Below are 18,531 nucleotides of genomic sequence, written 5' to 3'. Positions count from 1 at the left end.
GTGGTACGCATGAGCTGTCAGAGTCCAACGTCTGTTGCAGTTCCCTGGCCGTCAATCCCAATGTCTGACAAAGACAACACACGGCTTTTTAATCTATCCACGCCGCGAAGTGCTCACCAGCCCTTCAGAAAAGCGAGAGTATGCCCTCTTCATAATTAACCGGGAATGATTCACCCCCTTGAACCAGCGATAACAATCCGTAGATACGATCGCGCTGATCCCCACACTTGGATTCGCCCCGCCACATCAGAAGATCCCAGATTTCGCTTTTATTCCTTGAGATTTCTCTAGAGCTCCGGCTCTTTTCGAATTTTCCGAAATGAGATTCTCGAAAAAAATCCCAAGGATATGAAGGATGTGAGGGATATGTGCATTTGAAGTATTGGTAGATCGCGTCCATGAGCAAAACCAGATTTTCCCATTTCATCTCCTCTGCCTCAATGGCGAATACAAGTTGCCGCGCTAACAGAATCTCTTGGGCTATCCAAGTCCGACTCCAGTATGGATTCGAAGCCAGATCGTGAAAACAATTATCCAGGGAGTTGTTCCGCCTGCAAACGGCTAGCGCAGTAGTGTCCGACGAGTGAACTACGGTCCCCACGTTTGCGGACTCAAAAAGGGAATTCAGTCCCGGCTCAACACCGAGCCAAATAAGCACCGCCTCCGCACCGCTAAAAATCTCCCCCATACGTTGCACCTGATGATTCTTCTCTATGTTGTCATTCTGATTGATGCATAGTGCGTCGATCCATAGTAACTGCTCTGTGTACCGGCGCTGCGCTGTCTGCAGGAATGTGTATAGATTATAGCGCACGCGAACGGATTGATCGTTCACGAGGATTTCGCTTTCTTGAGATGCGTCTCCCCACGTATACGATAGGCATCGGTACTGAACTGGGGCTTGGGCTTGTCGCATGCGAATGCAGATTTGACGATCGGATGACGGTGGAAGGACTTCGATTAATCGAACGGATTTGAAGACGTCATCGAGTGGCTCGTAGATAGATGCTGAAGGCTTCATTGCGGGATTGAATGTTGCCTCCTCGTTAGGCTAATGCAGCCTTGTGTGAGATGAAGGTTCGACTTTAGGCACGAAGGCAACGTCACTTTTAACGATAGAAACTAACGCTAGGCCAGGATTTCGGATTAGAGTGAGAGGATTAAGGAACATGGGGCCGTGTAAGAAGACGTGGTGAGATTCCGGTAAGGAAGGCTGAGTAGGTCTATTAGGCTGCACGTACAGGGATAGAATAGTGTTACTGGATATGGTTACTGCGTCACGTGACCTGGGCCATATATATATAGCCATATTTCTCCGGTTCTCAATCAATCAACGTATGTCTCAATACTTTCCACTTCCTCTGAAAAATATTCACTCTTTTAATTGTACATGGATAATTACTCTGATGACTTCTCAATTCTGCCTATGCTACATCCTGACAGCGCATAGAGGACCATGCATAGTGAGCTGAATAACCTTTGGATAAGCGATGCGTTTCTGAAACAAAACGGTTCAGTCCGGCCTGTGGTGGTCGGACTGCGGTCAACCATGTACGTCAGATTGTTACGAAGTCAGCTTTCCAAGATCTGCTTCTCCGGCTCCGCAAGCAAGGGAACGCTTCGTCCTACCGACCTGAACGGCTCAGGAACGCCACCTTGTGCATAGCTCTCGCCATGGCATCATATAATTAGACGCCTGTGGCAAGTGTGAAAATAAGCGGAAGACAAGGCAAACTTTGTCATTTAAAGACGAGAAGCAAGTCTATATACCTTGGAAGCTGAGCAGATAGGGGCGGCAACGTAGGTCGACACGCATCCAGCCCGGTCCACTTCTCCTGGAGATCCTCGCGGACCCGCCCGTTCGCCCTTCTGCAATCCGGGTTCTAAAACGTTGAGTCCGAGAAAGCCGATCGACGACTTTCTGGAAAGCGCTTTGTGGCCCTCGTATGATTTCGAATTGGTGCGTTCGATGCCGTCGTCGGTAAGCTGCTCACAGCCCGCAAGTCTCGTGGATCCTCACACTGCCTATCCGACGGCGTTGGAAATCGTCTCATGGTTCGTATCCAAGGCGTGATATATACAGTGTCAGCTCCTTTTTACATGCTTGTAGCCTTGTGGTCTAGTTGCGGTCCTCGGCCATTTTCTCCTCTCGTCGCCGCAGCCGCGATTGACTTTCCTAGGGTTACTGCCCACTCCAAAGCGCGTCGCGAAGATGAAGAAGGCGAGGCGGAGTAACGCGGTCAACAGTCGGGCAGCTTGTGGTGTCTGGTTACGGCTTGCAAGCCCTCAAGCTACTGCATGCACACTCGGTGAAGAGGCGGGAACTAATGGTATTGTACTCTAAAACACAATCTAAGGCTCTAGAGATGCCCTATGGAGCTTGCTGCCGTGCTTGACATCAAAATCCTCGAGCACTTTGAGCTTTTGCTCGATCTTCTCCTTCAATTCCACGATCTCCTCATCATCGAAGTCCTCATCCTCCCAGTCGATCGCCATGAATTTGGCCTTGACATCATCCTGCTTGCTTCTGAGATCCATGACTTCCTGTCGCGCCGCGTCGTAGACTACGCGCCTCTCCTTCTTCAGAAGCGCGTCGGTCAGGCGATCATCCCTCTTGCCGTTCTCTGCAAACGGGGTGTGGTCGTGAATATACTGTGCCCAGTCGTCCCACTTCTCATTCCTCTCCGCCTGTGAGAGCGCGGTCATCTGGATGCTGTTAACAGACTGACCGCAAAAGGCGATATTGAAGCCGAGCCCAGTCCAGAAATACCCGTGGCCAATGATTGCAAGGAGCACTTCTGCAATCGCAGCCTGCTCTTCGAATCCGAGAAGGCAGATGACGAAGAACTCGAGTTCGTATTCCTCTTCGGGGAAGTGATATCGCATAATGGCTAGAACTAAGGACCCAAGCCAGTTCGTCGAAGCACTTCCAGTCCACGAATGCTGTTCTTCGCGTACCGCGGAATTAAGGGCGTAGCCGATGTAGTGAAAAGACGGCACGAAGAAATCCTGCGGGTTTGTCAGCTGCGGAACGGAACTCCTGAGGCCTTTGTCGAGTAAAGACACATACCTTGTCCTTGGCGCCTCTCCTATCTTTAGCCCTCAGTTCTTGCTCTAACGCGAGGCAGAACACCTTGACCACCTTTCTCCTGAACGAGCCCGATTCCGAAAAGTATCTCCGGTCTCCGGCCCGACTCTGGTCCTGCGACCAATCATCATCAAACATCGTATCAATCTTGTAGTGACGGTCATCGGCTGTACGAGCATGCAGCACGTAGGCCTCGAGCTCCTTCAAGAGCACGCGAACGTCTTCAATGTAAGGGGGATAACCGTCTTTGTCCACCAGGATCCGCGCGTATATGCATGCCTGCTCCCTTCCGCGCTCGTTGAACGCATCTACCTCTTCGGCGAAACGCACTTCTGTCGAGCCAGATCCTGCCTGCTGCGAAGCCAGTATCTGTTGGCGATGTTACCGGTGATCAACTCCTTCACCAGCTCTTTCGGCATCGTGATGAGAGTGTTTGCTGACATGTCTCTCCAGGTGCGGTCACGATTCGTCACTCGCGCTGTGCGGAGGTCATGAGCGAAACGATGATCTGTATCACACGTATAGTCCAGTGCGGCATTAGTAATTGGCAGATAGCCAGTTTCTGAGAACTTCTCCGCCATGCCCCTCCAGTCGGGCTCAATAGGAAGATCACCAACTCGCCTGGACTTTTTGGATGTCCTCTTCGTCGCGGCATTCTCCTGCATCCGGAACACAGGAATGGTCTCCTCAGGCATCTCCTCTTCTTCAGAATCATCCCAACTCTGGCTGCCCTTGACAGACTGCTGTGGAGACGCATCTCCCCTGCGGTCAGTCCCATGTGGGCTTGAACTTAGAGAGTCTGAAGGCGAGCCCTCTGCCTCATCCGCCCGTTGAATCCCGGTCCCTATCGGTATTACTACCTTGGAACTATTCTTCTTCCTAGGTGGCTTGCGCGGGCCCCGCACCACTGTTGCCCCCTAACTAAAAGGGCTCTTAGACTCACTGCCGGTCGCGTCGTGTGATGACGTGGTGTCGCTGGTGCGTGTACGCTTCATGCCGCCGTGTCCCTCTGCGTATAGGTTAGCAAGAGCCGGCGATACTTTTAACTCACCAGTGAGAACGCTCTGGAAGCCTCTGGGACGCCGTATCGCGAGGCTAGTGGTGAGGTAGTGTGCAGTTGCCGCAATCTTCGGTCAAGTTAGACCCGGCACTGGTGGAGGAATACCAGCATCCTAGTGCGGAGTGGCACAGATTGGATAACTTGGAAAATCAGAAGGCCGCAACCGCGGCCACCTCTCATCAAGCGGCGTCAGCTGCATGGACGGGAGGATCTGCTGTGCCAGATGTAGCATACACTGCGCAGGCACGTCCAGATGTTGCGGCGCAAGCTGCGGGAGATAGAACTTCGGGAAAGGCGCACAAGGAGCCTCAGCCAAATGAGCGGAGCAACTGCAGTGGAAATCGCACCACGAAAGAGCCGGAGGAGTAGGCCTCGACAGGGAAGCAGGAGCCGGGATCGGCCGAGGAGGCGCTAGAGGCGATGAAAGCCGGAGCGACGGGTAAAGCCCCGACACAGTCATCTGCGGAAACCTGTTCACAGTGCAAACAACCGAGGCCGGCTGATCCGTCAGAGTCATAACCCATCTATTGGGAACGCCTCGGAGCCTAAGGAACAGCATTCCTCGCACCATTAGAAGCAGATCTTGTGCCGCAACCGCTGGGCAATTCTCGATAGGGCGGAGTAAGTGGCGCCAAAAATGGCTTTTGTTGCGTTGGCATGGAATGAGATGGAGTTATGGTGAAGCGGGAAGGATCGTTGAACGCAAGGGAAGCGGGGATGTCAGTGGCCAACCATAACGAAAAGATGAAGAAATAAATTTCTTTTAATTGAAAACGCGCGTAAAACCAACAAGTATACGTTTGAGGACGTAGCCGTAGATCAAGAACCGGAAGACGACAGCCGTCCTTCCCGCTAACTGGCGTTCTGCATCTGCACTTTCGCTTCTATCTCTTTCGAAATAAGCAACGCAAGGCTCTTCACGGTCGTTTCCTTGTCGAGCAGGTCTATGAAAGTTCTGAACTCCGCTGCCAACATCGAGTCCAGTCCTAAGTCCCCAAGGCTCCTTTCTGCGGGGAGCTTCTCCGTAGACACCAGAATCAGGTTCGATATCTTCTTTGTCACCATATTATTTACAGTGTCGAAGAGGGATCATGAGATAGGGTTTCATGGGGTAGAATCGTGTCATATCGTTCGTGAACGAGTTTTATCGCACCGCTCAGATCCTCCATCGAGACGACCTTTCTAATACGAGTACCAAGCGTGAAGTGTTTGATAGCTTGAGAGACTTCTGAGACTTGAAAGTCTTTGATCGGCATCGCAGGCTTTCCACGACTTCGGGCGAACTCCAGACTCTTCTTTCGCAGTTGGTTCCAAAGGCTGTGGTGCGAGGGTTGCTTGGAGTGGGGTATGTCGGCCAAGTCAAATGCCATGAACGATATCTCTTGCGCTGGGAGACCTTCATGTCTATGTTGCCGTGGTCGATGATATCTCTTTTTCTAACTTCCACGAAACGGCTGAATTCAGTGCATGCCCTTAAGCTTGCATGCGGGAGCTCGCCTGTTAGCGAATTCAACACGACATCGACGCCCCTGCTGGACGTCTTCACAAGCAAGTCTTCGAGGAATGACGGGTTCCTGGAGCGGAAGATATGATGCCCTGGTATTCCAAAATTCTCCACTAGGAATTAAGTCTTTCTTTGCATCGTTTCCGACGGTACAGTAAATCAGTTCCAGTCTTGATGAACTACATTCCTAGTTTATGGCTAGCAGCCACGTACCTCGGCGCCAATACGCTGCGCGACTTGGATAGCTGCAATACCAAGCCTGCCTGCGGCAGATTGGATGAGGATAGTTTCATTAGGTCGAAGAGTGGTTTTGTATTCGAGAGCATATATTGCAGTTGAGTAGACGACGGGGATTGTACAGGCAACCTAAGACACCCTCAGCTCTAAGTGGAATATATCAGTTGGTTGCTACTTCACAGAGAAGTATTCATCATCTTCCATCTTCCACACCGCCCAATGTGGTACGCGTTCGTACGATCCGAAGTGATCCGGAGCTAGAAATCAGAGGTTCAAGTGCGTACATAGTGAAGGATTACGACGTCAAATCGTTGGCCATCCATAAGCACTTCCGATTCCAAGGATTGACCCAAGGCTGCTAAGATGCGGAACTGGCTAGCTGCATTGGGATTTGCGAGCCCAGCAGATCGTGTCTGGAATACTTGCGATTTCGGAACTCGCGCACGGTGCGGGGCTCTCGAACTCTTGTGACATCGCTATAGTCCCATGAGTATGTCGGCAAGTCATGGAGTACCTGCGGTGATGGAGAGCCATGGCTATTGAGGTGAGGAGAGGTCCTCCCATAGTGGATGTCGTCATGGCCTTGTTGGAAAAGCGCACCACAAAATCAAAGTATACTGTCGACGGAATCTCGGTTGGGAACTAAGGGTGACTGGTACACGTAGTTATCGGGCGATAAGCCCAAACTATGTGCTGTTTCTTGAATAGGAAGTTGGAGAGTGAAATGCGGCCCGATTTCTACTGGGTGGCGAGAGCCATCGAGGAGCACAGTCATTACAGCCGTTTCAAATTGAACCTGTGATTCCAGATTCGAGCGCCAGTAACCAGGAGACCGAACGTCGGACGAGGCTACGTCAAAGCCTGTTACTGTTGGGATCATCCGAACTGCCGCGCGCCGGCTGTTGAGAGCATCTTCGCCTGACCGAACTCCATTATGCGGGGCCCAAACGCTATAGAGCATATCTTCATACGGATTTCCAAGTTCCTTCATGTGAGGGGAGTGATAGGCCTTTCCTGTCGGTTACTGGGATAGAGAATCTAGCTAGACCTTAAAGATATTGTCTCTCTATTATCTAATTATCCTTTTATACCGAAGCCCCCATGTGCACACACAGAACTAGGGTAGCCAGCGTCTTAACCTAGTACAGCCCAATAGTAATGTCACCCCTAACCCTAGCAGTCAAGTGGATCTCGGCCTCGAGATCGAGCTTGATGCCCAAAAGCAGCGCCGCATCCTTGAGCTCGCCATTCTCATTGACGGCACCCTTGATCAGCTGCCCGGCCTCTTTGTGGAGGACCGAGTTGGGACCCGGAGCGGCCCCGGAGGAACGACGTCCACCTTGAGCCTGGGCCTCGTCGTAGCGGACGGCAGCGGGGCTGCTGGGAGATCGTTATTTCAACGGCTGAGAGGTTGGGATGATGAGACTCACGAAGACATCTTCGATGGGGAAGGGCTTAGTTTCAGCGGAAGGATGTCGGGTTCGGTTACGATATTTTCTGGGCTGACGATGGGCGATGGAGCTCGAAGTTCCGGATCGACCTTCGGGGCAGTGGGGATGGATGGAGATGATGGTGGAGGTACGAGAGCGACCTTGGGTGTGGCTGGTAGGACGGGAGAAAGAGCTGGACTCGAATTCTGAAGGTCGGAAGTCTCGGTCTTTGGTTTCTTCTGGTTGGGTAGGAGCTTCGACAGTCCTCTGCGCAGCTTACTCTTTTTCTTGGGTGTCTCGGAAGAGGAGGAAATGGTGACTTCGCTGTGTGTGCTGCGGGTAGGCGATGGCTCTCTGTGTGTGCTGCGAGTTGGCGATGGTCCTCTCAATTGCAGGAGACCACCCTCATATATATACCTTTCCTCGCTCTTTCTGCCCATCTCTGTCTAGGTCCTCGGCTTACCGGAACACACCTCTCCTTTCCCTTCCACATTCTATATCCCTTGACATCCCCACCTCCTTCCTGCACGAGGCCCCGCGGCTTTGGCATCATTGCGCCAACGATGCTGTCAGCCCGCCGAGGCGACTACACTAACGGTGTGCCCGCAGGAGCTCGCCTAAACGCCCTCATGCAGCTGGACTCCGCCCACCAATTGATGGCCCGTGTCGTACAGATGTGGTTGTCTGGGCTGTCTGTCAAACGGGAACTACGCCCAGGGCATCCCCGCCGGCCCACAGAACGCCACAATGTGGACGGAGCCTTGTGCCTCCGAGTCGTGATCGAATGTTCGTGGCGTGATGTATCGCATGTTCGGCCGAATCATGTACTACTCTCGAGGCACTGTGCCACTCGTGCCGTTCCGCTCGTTACACATAATGGGTTTCTACTTTTCGTTATGGGGGCTGGGGTTCCGACAATGCGGGTTCGCGGACCGTCCCGCAAGGAAGATCCAGGCACAGCGGTTAAATTTCTCCACCTCGCCAGCGCCTGCTTACCTAGCTACAGCCACACGTCCCATGATAGAGGAAACCAAAGCCGGAATCATTTACCGGCAAGGACTTTAGGCCCCTTTCGGCATTTCCGACCAAGACCCGACGCAGGCATACGAAGCGCGTGCTACGAAACATACTTGCCGCTGCCACGTAGGCGTAAAATCAGTTCATTCTGAGATTGTGGCGCCTGTGATGCAGATCCGATATGTGCGATTTCCCCGCTTTCGAGAGCCTAGACGAACTATCGGGGGCGTCGCGCGATGCGGTCGGTAGCCAGCACTACTCGGCGGCTATGTAAGGTGTGCGGTTGTTTCATTTTTGCGGAGCGGGGAAGACCATATGTGTTGTAGGCTATTCAATTGTGAGTAAGTTTCGGGTGTTGGTGCTGACTTCCAAGGTTTGCAGCAGGATCTTCCCTGCCGCCCGGTCCGGACTCTCCCGACGACTGACTCGCTTCCTGGAACATTGCATTCGCCAGTGTTTTTGTTTCGAGGCTGTTATTGTAAGCCGTTGTTATTTATCCTCACTTTGTTTCGCTTCTCCATGCGGCATCATCCAGCACATGTCACTCCTTCTTGCTCTCGCAGCAGTCCCAGGCATGTTAGGCACTCAAGAAGCCATTAGACAAGGACAGCAGAAGGAACGACGAGAGGAACACCGAGCGCGACGATGTAATCTGATTGTCAGGTGTATAAAATCCTCGCAATGGTCTCGCGAACTCGACGGAAGACCTTTGGTTCTTCGCAATGGAGCAGTGCGTATCGGACTAGCAATTGCCGCTTTTTGGACCAAAAATTGACAATTTACAGGTGTACATAGACACATGCACCTCAGGCGACGCCAAACCAGATCATCAGCTCGGCGGTTACTTCCTTCCTTATCCGGACAGCAAGCACGAGGGGCTCGTCACCACAATCACTGATGTTGCGCCTATTATGAATTGGGTGTATATGCACTCCCAAACACATCAACTTCGCTACGGCGTCCGGAAAGACGCCCAGCCCCACCTTACGGGGCCCTTTGACTGCACACGACAAGAGCGTCGGCTAACACTCCTTGGCTGGGAAGGCTTCTGCGCCGTTGAAGTAGAGCCCGCTGTCTGGGGTTGTTTCTTCGATGCTCATGATGACGGCCTTAAGGCGCTAATGGACGGTGGTTTGATTGGGAGGAACACGAGGGTGTTGGAGATCGAACTGACGAGAGCGGAGAAACGGTTCAAGAAGGACCCTGCTGCAAGGAACGCTGATCAGACTATCAATCGGGGCAAAACGCTTACTCCGGATGGTAAGGAGGTGATTCTCGAGCCTCCCAAACCTCTTGGTGCTGAGCGTCCAGCCTCACAAACGAATGGAAACACAGCCGGTGCACCGGCGTCGGCGAAGGCAGCCTCTGTGGCGCCCCCCATATCAACAAAGGGGACGTCCCAAAAGAAGCCAGCGCCGGTGACTCCTCCAAACCCTCCACTTCCGTCGCTATCTTCGCCACCGCCCCTAGCCCCAGCAGCACCAATCAAACCCACATCGCAGTCATCAGGACATGAAAAAGCAGACACGCATCATGTCCGACAGGCCATACAGCAGCTTCATCAAGCTACACAGCGCAACCAGAGCGACGACGAAAGGCCCGAAAAGACCAGACCTTTACCGTCTCTGCCACAGCCGGATGTCGAGTCGGAACATCCACTACTACGCGGCCAACAAGACCGTATAAGGACCCCGCCTTCACCGTCCCCAGCACCGATACAAGTTGAGTCGAAGCCACCAGCATACGCTCCGCAGAGAACTCATCACATCACCCCACCTGCATCTCCCGACAGCCCAATCGACTTTGAAGAGCTCCTTCAAGCGCGGTACAGCAGGACATGGCCTCAAACACCGCCCAGTCCGGCGAGAGTCCGGGTCGAGGCTCCGATTGTTCTTGATACATATGGCCTCCCGGAGAAGCGAGAGAAACCGGTGAAGAAACACGCCAACAAGACGCAATCTTACAGTCAACAAGCACCTCACCATGAGAACAGACGGATCTCAAAGCCGCCCTCGGCGCATGCAAACAGCTTCGGGGTTTCAAGGATATTACCGCCGCTAGAACCCCCGCCGCTCTTGTACGATAAAGATAGCAAAGATAAAAATCAGCCAGAAGTGAGATCGAAGACCATGCCGTCGGTCATGAAGATGCTGCGGAGGGGAAGCTGGTCGCCGGAGAAGAAGAGCCCACTCAACCCAATTTCGGCGAAGGAGGATGACTTGGGCAATGAAAGCAGGGGCATAGGAAGAATCAGGAGGAGCTTCACAATGGCAAGACCGAGAAGGAGCGAGAGTCAGAGTGGTAAGAGCACCAGCTGAGATTCTGTATTTAGAGAGAGTATAGACAAAATGTGGGCTTGAGCGAACAGGAAATAAATTGATATGGCAGGGAGGTGGTTGGGGCGATTTAAGCTTTCCAACAGATTTTTGTCCCACTACTTATTTGTAGTTTTAATCTTTTGACTAGCATATATTCGTGAGAAGTTTCGGTTTTCAAAGATCTAGCCAATGCCACCTACAAAGAGAAGGCCGGGTATCGAAAGTTTCAGTTTGGCCAGGACCTTGTATAATAGACAACATCGTCTCGACAAATATTTGTGCCGTGCTGAGAGCATAGTTGGGCGAGATGATAAGCCTGTCGTGTGTCTCCTTGAGTCCCAAAAAGCCAAAGATTTTGTCCCTAGGGTCGTGGCAACGTTTGTCACTGAACGCTCGAAGTAAGATATTCAGGTCAGCTGTGAAGAGGCGTTTGTTTGCTGATTAGATCCACCTTGACCACGAACTCTTCGAGCCACTGTCGGTTCCGCTGTGGGAGACTTTGAAATGCCTCTCGACAGCAGCGGTCGAGAGTTTGATTTAAGGCACCTCTACTCTGGACAATGCTCTGTAGTGACATGCTCGATGGACCGCAATAGAACGTAACGTTCTGTGGTATGACCAATTCTGGCACCGTCCAAACTCGAGTCCACCACACATTGGTCGCGAAATGTTGAAACGATGACCACATGCCCCATCTCTCTTCGTTCTTGGTAGATGGTTCATGGTTGGAGAAGCCTACATCGAAGCATGGGAGTTGGTGCAAGTGCTTATAGGATGCGAAGTGTTTAAGGTTGCCTTGTGTAAGTGCGACATGCGCGGGCGACGAAGGAATCGGAAGCTGGAGCTGAATGGGGAAGGCTGGCCCTCTTATTGCCAACGCGGGGTGGTGGTGGCTGAGCGATCACTCTCACCGGTTGTGGAAGCTACATGCGCATCTGTGCTAGGTGCAAGCGCCACAATCTCGTGCGAGAAGTAGTTTTCGATAAGATAGGATTGTTGCATCCTTGCGACAAACTCGAAATGTTCATCTTGTACCAACGCATGGTATTCCCAGACTACACGTACAAGGAACAGGTCATCCGGCGAGCTAACGCGCGCTGCATATCTACTTAGAATACTCATACAACGGTAGCGACGTTATCGAGGGCCGCACCGCTATTAGCGTAGGCCGAGACAAGGTCTTGCCAGTCACTGCGATACCTGTCCGTCGCTACCGATGAGGGTACAGTACTTGTCAAGACCATTGTTGCCGTCGGCCTACTAAACTCGCTCACAGTGAGCACATCGATACCGGCCGGCAACATGGAATCAACCTGTTCCCCATTCTCCCCCAACTGCCTTTTCCTGAGTGCATTCCGCATCGAGACATGCATCGACGCCAAGGCCTTCAGCGATCTCGGATGGGGTAGCCGGTCTGGCGCTGTTGCTGGCATCGACAACATATGCAACGGCTACAACGTGTTACGCGCATAGAGACTCGTTGAAGTATCGGAAAACTTACAATCATCCGGATAGACCAGTAACTCGACACTTCTCTTCCTTGTTGGCGGCGTTAAACCAGCTACATCTGGTATTAGTCTCCAAGTCTTATTATTAGCATTCGGAATGACTTACCAGTGACAGCCTGTGCTGGTGGGTAAACGTAAGCGCCTGGATATTGCACCAAACGATTATTCATGTAGTAGGGATCATCAGCGTTTAAAGCGAACCTACCGTCTGCGTTGGGATAAAGCATAGTGGGATAACACGCATTTTCGGCGATTCTGTAGGGGTCATTCGCATTTGCTGATACTTCTCCAGACCAGTCGAGCACGATCTAATAGTAGCATGGTAAGCGAGAAGCGTAGCATGTAGATTCTCTAACTTACTGATGTTCGCGTGGATGCAAGATGCGATCGAATCCAGATGGTGTCCGTCCAGTAACCAGGTTGGTATAGCTCCTGGAGCGTGTTGGTAGTCCTTCGGATGGGCACGGGACCGCCTAGCTGTCTTAGTCTCGTGTTGGATCCCTCGAATTCAGGGCATTGAATACTCACAATCTTCAACGAATCTTAACCCTAACCCTAACCGCCATTCTGCCCACCAGGAAGATACCTTACTCCAATATAGCGCGCTCCACGATATCTCGAGCCGTAAAGGTCGTACGGCGGCCATTCGTCAACCTGGAAAGAAGCTGCTCTGTAGTCATTGGCATACGGCGCCCAGACGGACTTCTGGATCCAAATCTTCTACAGTGAATGATGTCCAGCTGACCATTTGGCGACGGCCTCTCTGACTTCATTAAACGTAACGATATCAGTTGGGCAAGCGACTGTTCTTTGACCGTAAAATATCGCAACTGGGCGCCAGTTCGCACATAGCTGAGGATACCCATCAAATGGGCAGGGTTTTGTGTTGTGGACGTAGTACTCCGTCTGTGAGGCCGGCTGCAGTGTTGAAGTTACCGTGACCTTGCTAGGTGTGGCGACACCCCAAGTATGTCCGTCGGATCCTCGGCCTAGGGCAATCTTCGCTTGGAAGGTCGGGGTCCTGCGCGCGCTTCTCAATTGCCACTCCTTGCATGGCCTCAGGGTGTTCATCTGCTTTCTGAGGATCTGAGCTTTCAGCAACTGAGCTACTGGGAAGCACAAGCCTCTCTGCGTTGCCTGCAGCCTTCCTCTTGAAATCCTTGTTGCCGGCGCCCGATATGCCTCCAGAAAAGATGAGGTCGGCGGAGTATTGCGACCTGCACACAGAGGCCAAAGTCAAGAGGTCCTCACAACAGGCGGCAACGAATGTACCGTGGGCACAATCTGTCTTGTCACCAGCTGGATGTGTGTTTTGGGTGAGGAAGATAGTGCCATCAGGGCAGCCTTTGTCGCAAATCTTGCTCTGCGGGATATGATTAGCGGTTATGATTGACATGATACCCTGACGTACCCCATCTGAGTTTCAGTTCCAGTTGCAATTCTTCCCCACTAGTTCGTTATTAAAGCAGAGCAGTCTATTATCCTTGCCGTGACAACCTGTGGATTGTTCAAACGCTTCGGAATCAAACGTCTTCCCGTGACCGACAAGAATCTCGTGGTATCCAGGGGGCAGCCTGTGTCTTTCCGCTGCTTCTCAGACATGCAAGGTGTCCAGTATGCCAGCTTCCCAGTATACGCTTGCTTCGAGTCGGCCACCATCTTCTGTCTTGAGAAGCCGTTGGTGTCGGCCATGTCGCCCCCCCCGAGTTGAGATACTGCGCCGATTGAGAGTCTTGATTGTCCAGATCCAGTGACCATACCACTGTCCTGATGTAAGTAATTTAATGTTGCATCGATGAAAGCGTGGTAAAACTCACTAACACCACCGAGGCTAAGCTTATTTGTCCAGTCCATCTTGATCTTGAAGGCATCTGCGTCATCATAAGACACCCACTGGTCATTGTCCCAGACAACCCACTTGACACCCGCTTTCTGATCGAAGACTAGAGTGAGCTTCTTCTTATCGATGATTCGTTGGATCTCGGCATTTGATAGCACGCCGGAAGTGTACGTGCATTCACCTGGCTTTGCGCCAGATGCAAAAGCGCAGGCTGGCTTCTTGCAAGATGGATCATTCAGCGTAAATGAGAGAGCATATAAGCCTAGGCCAAGCACACCCTTGCCGCTTGGGATGTTGTTTCGACGCCACAGCAGATCCAGACCAGCGGATATTTCAGTGATACTTGTGTGCGGATTGACAACAGCTTGGGTGAACCTAGCTAGTGACCCATCAGTCAGTACACAAAGATGTGTAGAGGGGGCGCGTACGGATTGTTACCATCCCAAGTTCCATAGATGCCGTAACTCATGAAATTGGACCAGTGAACATTCGGTTCAAGGTTGACTATGTCAAAGCCTTTCAGATACCAATAACTGCTTGGAAGCCTTGGGGAAACGCCCAGTTTGCCCGCCGCGGACTTGAGCTCCTTCATGAGTGTGGCAAAGTTGGAGAAGTCAGACTTGGAAGCTCCGCGATCCGACGCAACTGGATATTCCCTGTCTATGTCAATACCATTAAATCCATGTGTCTTACAGAACTGTATTGTTGAGTCGATAAAGGCTTTGCGGTTCGATGTGGTGGAGACCATGTCGGAGAAGACCTTCCCTCCAGCATCCCAACCTCCCACAACGATGAAAACCTTGAGGCCAGGGGCTTGTAGTTTGAGGCCGATGACTTTGGGGTAAAGGAGATCGTCGTATTGGTTCATATTCGCAATCTTGAAATTGCTCGGGTTGATGAGTGCGAAGGCATAATTGATGTGCGTCCACATGGTTGGGTTAATGTCCTCCGGCGCAACGGAATCGCAAGACCGTGCATATGACCTGATTCAGGTCAGAAACTGTCACAGACGCGTGAAAATTACACATCGGTGCAATGACGTAACCATAGTCGCCGCTAAGGGAAACTTCCTAGGTCGCACATACCAGCTTTCGTAGTAACCAATAGTCTTTGCGCGGGCGCTTGTGCTTTTGCCCGATGGCTGCTTGACTTTGGTGCAGCCATCGATACAGCCATCACCGCAGAACAGAGATGTTGTGCCACAGAAGCCATTCTTGGAGCAACAGACGTTCAAAGGTCATTTCTCTTGGCCAGCTGGGTCGTAAGGTCCACATTCTGCTTTTGCATCGCACGTACTTGTGCAGTTACCTGAGGCGAGGTCAGTTCCAATCCAAAGTAATGACTCATCGCGTCATCATCCATATATTCCGCTTTCGGGTCGAAGACAAGCAGCTGGCGAACAGGCATGTTGCCAACTCACGATCCTCTAGAGGAGTCTTTCGTAGGCTATCACTCGACGCACGACTATACGAAAACACTTACCTTTTCCGCAGTAATCTGGTCCAAATCCGCACCAACCAGACTTTCCGCAACATCCGACCTTGCATTGCGAGCCGGAGTGCAAGTTGAGTCATCTTGGGCGGTAGCGAAAAACTCGGTATTCAGAAGCAACGAGGCAAAGAGTAGAGAAAGGGGGTATAAATGAGCATATTGTTGATGGAAAAAATCAGCGAGCGACAGGTGACCCATAGGAATGGCTTGGGGAAAGGACTTTGGACTGGATTCCCATATGCAAAGTCTACCCTCGGCAGGAAGGAACGTGGGAGAAGAACTTTTGGGGGGTTAGCCACTGCCCAACCTCATGAATTACATCGCAGAACTAGTCCAAGGGGCCACGGGAGGCAAGCCGGTGTACACAACGACAACGCTTCCTGCGAAGGAAACCCCACCCGGGACGATAAAAACCTGAGGGCACTACTACGACGTCGTTTCCGGAGATTACTGCCAGATGATAGCGATGAACTCCATCACGTTCGATATACTACGCGACATGAACCCACAGTTGGACGCTGATTGCTTAAATCTGTGGGCCAATGCGTCCTACTGCGTAGCTACCGTCCGTGGCTCGACTTTGACTCCGGTAAGTGTGCTTGGCCAAAGCTGCGACTGGTATCTGACATTATTCGCCGACACAGATAACATTATCGTCGATAGCGGTCCCCTCGGCGAGTCCGACCAAGCCTCCGCCGTCCTCGTCCATTAAGCTATCATCGTGTGTTAAGCCGTCTTCGTCGGTCAAGATGTCCTCCACTGCGACAGCCAAGGCGACAGCCGCACCGCCGGCGCCAACGCAGTCTGGAGCATCCAAGGCGTGTTATCAATGGTACACGGCGGTCGCTGGGGACTACTGTTACCTTGTGTACACCAAGTTCGGGATTACGTTCGACCGATTGGGAGCGTGGAATATAGCGCTGGATGCGAATTGTAGTAACATGTGGCCGGACTACGCCTATTGCGTAAAGGCATAGGGAAAACCGTCAGAAGGGACTGTTGGTAATCGCGGAGTTGGTAGCTTATCCGTTCGCGCAATATTATTGTTCTCTAGACGGCCCTGTGTCCCGCGCTTTGCTTGAAGAAATCGAAGTATCTGTTCTCCCAGTCTGGCAGCATGGGATGCTCGAGGTGCTCTTGACGATCATGCGACCACGCTTCACTCGGCCGCTCACGCATTAAAGCGTCCGATGCCCTAATCCACGCAACCCTTCTATCCCAAAAGGCGTCCGCATCCCAGGCATCTGTGCCCCATCTGCTATCAACATAGTGCATCTGCAATGCTCGCCAGCGATTGATCTGCCGTCGAAGCCCATCGGCACCTTCATGTTCGCTCTGCAGGTACTCGATCGCAGCGGCAATCTCCTCCGGGACGCGGATGCCTCCAGGCCAGATGTTCTGGAAGACTATGGGGTTTTCGACAAGTTTTCGCTGGAAGAGAAGCTCTTCTTCTCTGTCGTCCGGGTCGTAGTATGGCACCCATTCCAGGTTTTCCAGGTTTTTCGCTATCTCTGATAGGACCTCCTCTGCAGGACGACTGGGTATCTCGTCCCAATATTTTCCGCCAATCTGGGTCCATTCTATGATTGACTCTGGGTGTAATCAGCATGCGAGGCCTTTCAGGTCACTAAAGGTGCCGTACGGTCTCGGGTATTGTAGATCAAACTCGTGCCATAGCCACTTTGTCCACAATCCGTCAGCTTCAACATCCACGGATACAACCACTTAATCTCATTTGGGTCATCGGTCTTGTAGAAATCGCCCCATCGCAGGTCGTCCAGGAAGTCTGGGTTGCTAGGATTCGGAAAGTAAGTCACAGCTTTCGAGCGCGGGAGCAGCTCCACGCCCCACTCCTGAAAGCCCCAGGTGACTTCACTGCGAAGCGCAGGTAACTGCTGCACCAGATCCAGGACTTCGGACTCGTAGCCCAATGATTGAAGTTGAGAGAAGGCCAGAGATTGTTTGTCGATCGGAGGCCGGATCACGTCGCCAGCAGAGAGATAGCGCATCGCGATCAGGATGTCGTAGATCTTCGACATGCCTCCGATGAGGGCCTTGTGCTTCTCTGCAATCTGCTTCATGTTTGGATACGTGAGGTTTGGGTCGGGCCGCAAGGCGTCGGAAGGAGGATAAGGTTGGCAGGTGTAGTGCGGCACAGTCGAGAGCTCGTGCACCCATCCTTGAAAGCTCCGTAGAGCTTAATTTATTCTACTACCCTTGCTTAGCAGGTCTTAATTTCTTCTAGCTAATACGCGATAACGTACTCTACCATCGAAAGCCCCACACCATCGAACACCCCAAAAATGCCAAGCCCCTACTAAATGCCACTATCTCTATCATAAAGCCCTCCACAAACGCCTAACGTACTTTACAAACAAAAGTCTCACACAAACAAACGCTCTAAAAATACTAAGAAAGAAAATTAATAAGTATTTCTTAAATAACGTACTTTATAAATAAACCCCCTAGAGTTTCTTAGCAAGAAAAATTAACGAAAATTAACAAGCTTTTCTTAAATAACTAAGTAAAACCTTAATATTTTTCTATAAAAATTTATAACATACTTTATAAGCAAACTACCTATATAAGTAAGCTAACTACCTTTTTCTTAGTAAGAAAATTAATAAAAATTAATCTATTTTTCTTAAATAACTAAGTAAAACCTTAATATTTTTCTATAAAAATTTATATATATATTTCTTATAGTATATTATACCTTATACTAAAGTTATACTAAGATATATTACGTAATTAAAAAGCTATACGTATTTAGGTAACTTTTAAGAAAAATCTAGTTTACTTCTAGTTAGTACTATTATATCTTTATAATAATCTATAAAACTTATAGTAATATACTTTATAAATAAATACTCTATATAAATAAATACTCTATATAAATAAATACTCTATATAAATAAATACTCTAAAAATACTAAGCCTCTACTAAATACTACTATCTTATTTAGATTACTCTAACTCTAAGCTACTTAAAATAAATCTAGATAAGCTATCTAACTTATCTATATTATCTTTAACTA

General features: G+C 50.9%; 7 protein-coding genes across 7 annotated transcripts; 2 read left to right on the top strand and 5 right to left on the bottom strand.

Annotated features, from left to right (window-relative positions):
* Nucleotides 1-649: 649 nt before the first annotated feature.
* On the bottom strand, nt 650-1,021 carry BU26DRAFT_584560 (HET-domain-containing protein; the record flags this gene model as incomplete). The annotated part of the gene is made up of 1 exon (XM_033834606.1): nt 650-1,021. A coding segment is annotated over one exon (372 nt), but the record flags the coding sequence as incomplete, so codon positions are not given.
* Nucleotides 1,022-2,352: 1,331 nt separating this feature from the next.
* On the bottom strand, nt 2,353-4,672 carry BU26DRAFT_584559 (uncharacterized protein; the record flags this gene model as incomplete). The annotated part of the gene is made up of 6 exons (XM_033834605.1): nt 2,353-3,009; nt 3,071-3,435; nt 3,474-3,932; nt 4,032-4,097; nt 4,140-4,215; nt 4,496-4,672. 6 exons carry the CDS (start codon nt 4,670-4,672, stop codon nt 2,353-2,355), a joined length of 1,800 nt encoding a protein of 599 aa, XP_033677347.1.
* A 2,226-nt stretch (nt 4,673-6,898) lies between these two features.
* On the bottom strand, nt 6,899-7,825 carry BU26DRAFT_467551 (uncharacterized protein). Its single transcript, XM_033825264.1, has 2 exons — nt 7,320-7,825; nt 6,899-7,269 (listed from the first exon to the last, which is right to left on the bottom strand). Exons 1-2 carry the CDS (start codon nt 7,757-7,759, stop codon nt 7,029-7,031), a joined length of 681 nt encoding a protein of 226 aa, XP_033677346.1. The 5' UTR covers nt 7,760-7,825; the 3' UTR covers nt 6,899-7,028.
* Nucleotides 7,826-8,759: 934 nt separating this feature from the next.
* On the top strand, nt 8,760-10,765 carry BU26DRAFT_610215 (uncharacterized protein). The gene is made up of 2 exons (XM_033835977.1): nt 8,760-9,066; nt 9,122-10,765. The coding sequence occupies exons 1-2, from the start codon at nt 8,875-8,877 to the stop codon at nt 10,652-10,654; spliced, it is 1,725 nt and encodes a 574-aa protein (XP_033677345.1). The 5' UTR covers nt 8,760-8,874; the 3' UTR covers nt 10,655-10,765.
* Nucleotides 10,766-11,962: 1,197 nt separating this feature from the next.
* On the bottom strand, nt 11,963-12,808 carry BU26DRAFT_571023 (uncharacterized protein; the record flags this gene model as incomplete). The annotated part of the gene is made up of 5 exons (XM_033834099.1): nt 11,963-12,105; nt 12,156-12,215; nt 12,269-12,470; nt 12,523-12,635; nt 12,691-12,808. 5 exons carry the CDS (start codon nt 12,806-12,808, stop codon nt 11,963-11,965), a joined length of 636 nt encoding a protein of 211 aa, XP_033677344.1.
* A 765-nt stretch (nt 12,809-13,573) lies between these two features.
* Nucleotides 13,574-15,209, bottom strand: BU26DRAFT_584551 (glycoside hydrolase family 18 protein; the record flags this gene model as incomplete). The annotated part of the gene is made up of 3 exons (XM_033834604.1): nt 13,574-14,377; nt 14,431-14,985; nt 15,088-15,209. Coding segments are annotated over 3 exons (1,443 nt in total), but the record flags the coding sequence as incomplete, so codon positions are not given.
* Nucleotides 15,210-15,959: 750 nt separating this feature from the next.
* On the top strand, nt 15,960-16,470 carry BU26DRAFT_571021 (carbohydrate-binding module family 50 protein; the record flags this gene model as incomplete). The annotated part of the gene is made up of 2 exons (XM_033834098.1): nt 15,960-16,082; nt 16,138-16,470. 2 exons carry the CDS (start codon nt 15,960-15,962, stop codon nt 16,468-16,470), a joined length of 456 nt encoding a protein of 151 aa, XP_033677342.1.
* Nucleotides 16,471-18,531: the final 2,061 nt, after the last annotated feature.

The sequence above is a fragment of the Trematosphaeria pertusa genome, assembly GCF_010094035.1.
Source record: "Trematosphaeria pertusa strain CBS 122368 unplaced genomic scaffold BU26scaffold_20, whole genome shotgun sequence".
NCBI lineage: Eukaryota > Fungi > Ascomycota > Dothideomycetes > Pleosporales > Trematosphaeriaceae > Trematosphaeria > Trematosphaeria pertusa.
The sequence above is the reverse complement of the archived record's forward strand: the minus strand, read 5'-3'. Positions and strand labels throughout refer to the sequence as shown.